We start from the raw sequence: 3,568 nt of genomic DNA, 5'->3' as shown, positions 1-3,568 counted from the left end.
TTCTCTCTCCATCTCTCTCTCTCTCTCTCTCTCTCTCTCTCTCTCTCTCTCTCTCTCTCTCTCTCTCTCTCGATGATGGATGGTGGCTTCGAAGAGTGAAAGTCACAGCAAGGCTGCGAGCGAAATATACAGTACACACACACACACACACACACACACACACACACACACACACAATGTACACACAGTGTACACACAAGTGTCCCTCATCACACACTGTCCATTGTGTATGTACGGTGGTGACATGGCCTTTGATTCGGACAACCAAAGCCACCCACTCAGTCCACCACACTCGCACTGTGTAGTTGTTGCTTTTTTTTCATCCGCATTACGTGTACACGAATTTGAATTACAATGAGGGGGTCATGTAAAATTGATGTCCTTTGAAGATGTGAGATGCTTAGATCTCTTGGGGACAAAAAAATGTGTAATAGTGTGTGTGTGTGTGTGTGTGTGTGTGTGTGTGTGTGTGTGTGTGTGTGTGTGTGTGTGTGTGTGTGTGTGTGTGTGTGTGTGTGTGTGTGTGTGTGTGTGTGTGTGTGTGTGTGTGTGTGTGTGTGTGTGTTATCATATGTACATGTGTTTATGTTTGTACAAATGCACTGTATATTTGTGATGTTTGTGTATATATTCTGTATGTACATCTGTGATGTGTGTGTGTGGTGTGGTGTGTCTGTGGTGCGCGCGCGTGTGTGTGTGTGTGTGTGTGTGTGTGTACACAAGGTGTGTAGCAGAATATGCTCAGGCTTGCCATCGTCCACACACACACACACTCCTGAAAAGAGCACTGTCCGTCGCTTGCGTGGCCATCCTCCTGCTCCCTGTGTCTGTGTGAGGAGCACAGTGTATATCGTAGAATCTGTCTAATGACAGTGTTATTTCTCTTCTCCTCTACCCACTCTTCATCACCCCTTTCTCTTCCCCTCCCTCTGCTGCCCTTTTTGTCCCTCTGTTACATCTCTTCTTCACCCCTTCCTTCCCCTCCCTTCTCTGCCCCTTTTTGTCCCGAAATGTTGTTTTTATTTCATTTGACCCATTCCTTTCTTCCTTTCTCCTACCATTCATTTTCTTCTCTCGGTTTCTTCCTTTCCCCCTCCTCTTCCTCCTTTCATTTCTTTCATGAATTTAATTCGCTTTGGATAAAAGCGTCTGTCAAATGTTATGTAATATTTCCTTTCTTTTTTTTTCTCATTCTACCCAGTTTTATCCCTCCCGCTTATCCATTATTTTACCCCCACCAGTTCTTTCCCCATCAATCATCAACAAGCCAGGAAGATCGTGTACTGTATGGCACTAATCTTCCTGGCTTGTGTTTGCCAATAGACTTTGTTTAGACTTTCAATGTGGCGCTTTGTCCTGCCCTCTACCACTAACTTTTCAACATGGCACTTTTCCTTCCATTCCCAACTGTGCTCTGCTACCGGATCTCTGCTATGCAAACGTAACCGTAGCCCCACCACTGGAACGTTGTAATAGGTAATCACTGAAAAATCATTGCCATTCTGGTAATAGCTAGTTTATAACACATGGCTTCTGTGTCTTCTGAGGCCACTTCCACCGCAATGTGGGCAGCTACTTCAATGGCTTGGACGTAAGCCATAAACTCTGAAACCTTGCCTGATTACCATGACTTTCAAATCTCTTCGCGGCTTGGTCTGACCAAGAGCATAACATTCTTAAACGGCATGGTTGATCCACCTCCCTTGTTTTGCTGCTACTGGTCGAGGGCAGAACAGGCTAAGCCAAAACATTAAACTAAACATTTCTTAGTCTCTGCTTAAACAACGTCACTGAACACGCTTCTACCCAGGACGGTTGGAAATGCTCAAAGTTGATTAGTTCCCGACAAAGTGGGTGGAGTTTCTTGCCGTGGTGGGAACCCGAATGTACGTGAACAAGCAGTTTGCCTGAGTGAGTGTCGCTGAGCCGAAGGTGTTGCGTCACTGCGAGGGCGGAGCCTGGGTAGTACTGAAACCTAACTCTAAACTGCACTCCCCAATCCTAAGCCGAGCTCTATTCTCTTGTGTTTCTCCTGACTCTAAACCTAACTCTGACCTAAACCTAACCCTAGCTCTATCTAACGTTCTTACTGTTTCTTCTATTCTCGTTTCTCCTGACTGCAGGCGTGAAGGCGGTGTTCTCGGGTCACTACCACCGCAACGCCGGCGGCTGCTTCGACGGCCTGGACATGGTGGTGACGTCGGCCATCGGCTGCCAGCTGGGACAGGACACCCACGGCCTGCGCATCGTCGTGGTGACGGCCGACCGCATCGTGCACCGCTACCACACGCTGGACCAGCTGCGGGACCGCGGCATGGACGAGGACCTCAAGCAGCTGCTGATGGCCTGATGCTTCACGACACGCGCACGGATGGATGGATGGATACTAGAAGGAGTATGTGAAAGCCTGCGCGTCCAAAATCAGCTGACCTGGGATCAGGACAATCACATGACAAGATAAATAATGGGGGAAAACCAGGATTTTTCTGCTGCCACAAAATGTGAGCCCGGCCGTGGCCTGACTGGACTGCTATGCGGGCGACCCGGGTTCGATTCCCAACCCGGGTCTTTTCCCGATCGTCTCCCGTCTCTCTCTCTCCCACTCATTTCCTGTCCCACTCTTCACTGTCCTGTCAAATAAAGTCGAAGAACCCCCTAAAAAATATTTAAAAAAATGAGAATGTGAAAAATTTGGAAAATGTTTGAAAATAATAATACATCGCACGATTAACTATTAACATGTGGCATTTAGATGCATATGTATTCATTAACAACCCTTACCATAGTGTTTACGGCTACTTTATTGTTAGTGTACTTACCCTTATTTGAACGTGTTGCATTAATGGGGAGTTTATTACTACATTATCAGGTTTTATTACATGTTTCAGGGACATATGAAGCCACAGTCTGGACCAGCTCTGAGAACGCGGCATGGACGAGGACCTCACGCCTGGCCATGGACGGAGGCAAGACCCATGAAAAAGAAATATATATGTATTAAAGTAATATATAAGATTAATAATTGATTTCTGAATGGCTCAAGTCTTATATGGTACTTACTGTTTAAGTACGTTTTTATTTCAATTCATTATAATGTATTTAATTTATTACATTTCCCACAGTACACAGACACACACACACACACACACACACACACACAAACAGATGCACGCACGCACCCACACACACTCGCAGGCATGCACACAGGCACACACACAGGCACAGGCGCACACACACAAACACACACACACATACACACAGGCACACACACACACACACACACACACACACACACACACAGGCACAGGCACACACACACACACACATGCACATACACACACACTCATTCAATCTACAGTGTTATTTTATCCATGTTATTATACTGTGTTTGACAATACTGTGTATGACAATGGTCCGTATGAGATACAGTATGTAATATTTAAATACGCTGTGACAAACTCAATACAATACTCTGCAACATGTGCATTTTGGATGGAATGTGGCTACGTCCTTTACTCATATATGACTCACTTTTGTAGTATGTGCCATACAAAACTTGTACCGCCAT

At 45.7% G+C, this 3,568-nt stretch overlaps 1 protein-coding gene across 2 annotated transcripts in view; it reads left to right on the top strand.

The window, feature by feature from the left end:
* The window catches only part of cpped1 (calcineurin-like phosphoesterase domain containing 1), a 61,090-nt gene extending 57,958 nt beyond the window's left edge, over positions 1 to 3,132 (top strand). Inside the window, exons 4-5 of one of the 2 annotated variants that reach the window (XM_063220581.1) lie at positions 2,124 to 2,395; positions 2,889 to 3,132. In XM_063220581.1, the coding sequence (XP_063076651.1) occupies positions 2,124 to 2,350 (227 nt within the window). In that variant the 3' untranslated portion in view covers positions 2,351 to 2,395; positions 2,889 to 3,132. Of the gene's footprint in view, positions 1 to 2,123 lie in introns of both variants that reach the window. The other variant, XM_063220582.1, reaches the window with a different exon arrangement.
* Positions 3,133 to 3,568: the final 436 nt, after the last annotated feature.

Source organism: Engraulis encrasicolus, chromosome 17, assembly GCF_034702125.1.
Source record: "Engraulis encrasicolus isolate BLACKSEA-1 chromosome 17, IST_EnEncr_1.0, whole genome shotgun sequence".
Taxonomy (NCBI): domain Eukaryota; kingdom Metazoa; phylum Chordata; class Actinopteri; order Clupeiformes; family Engraulidae; genus Engraulis; species Engraulis encrasicolus.
This window is presented reverse-complemented; position numbering and strand designations above follow the sequence as displayed.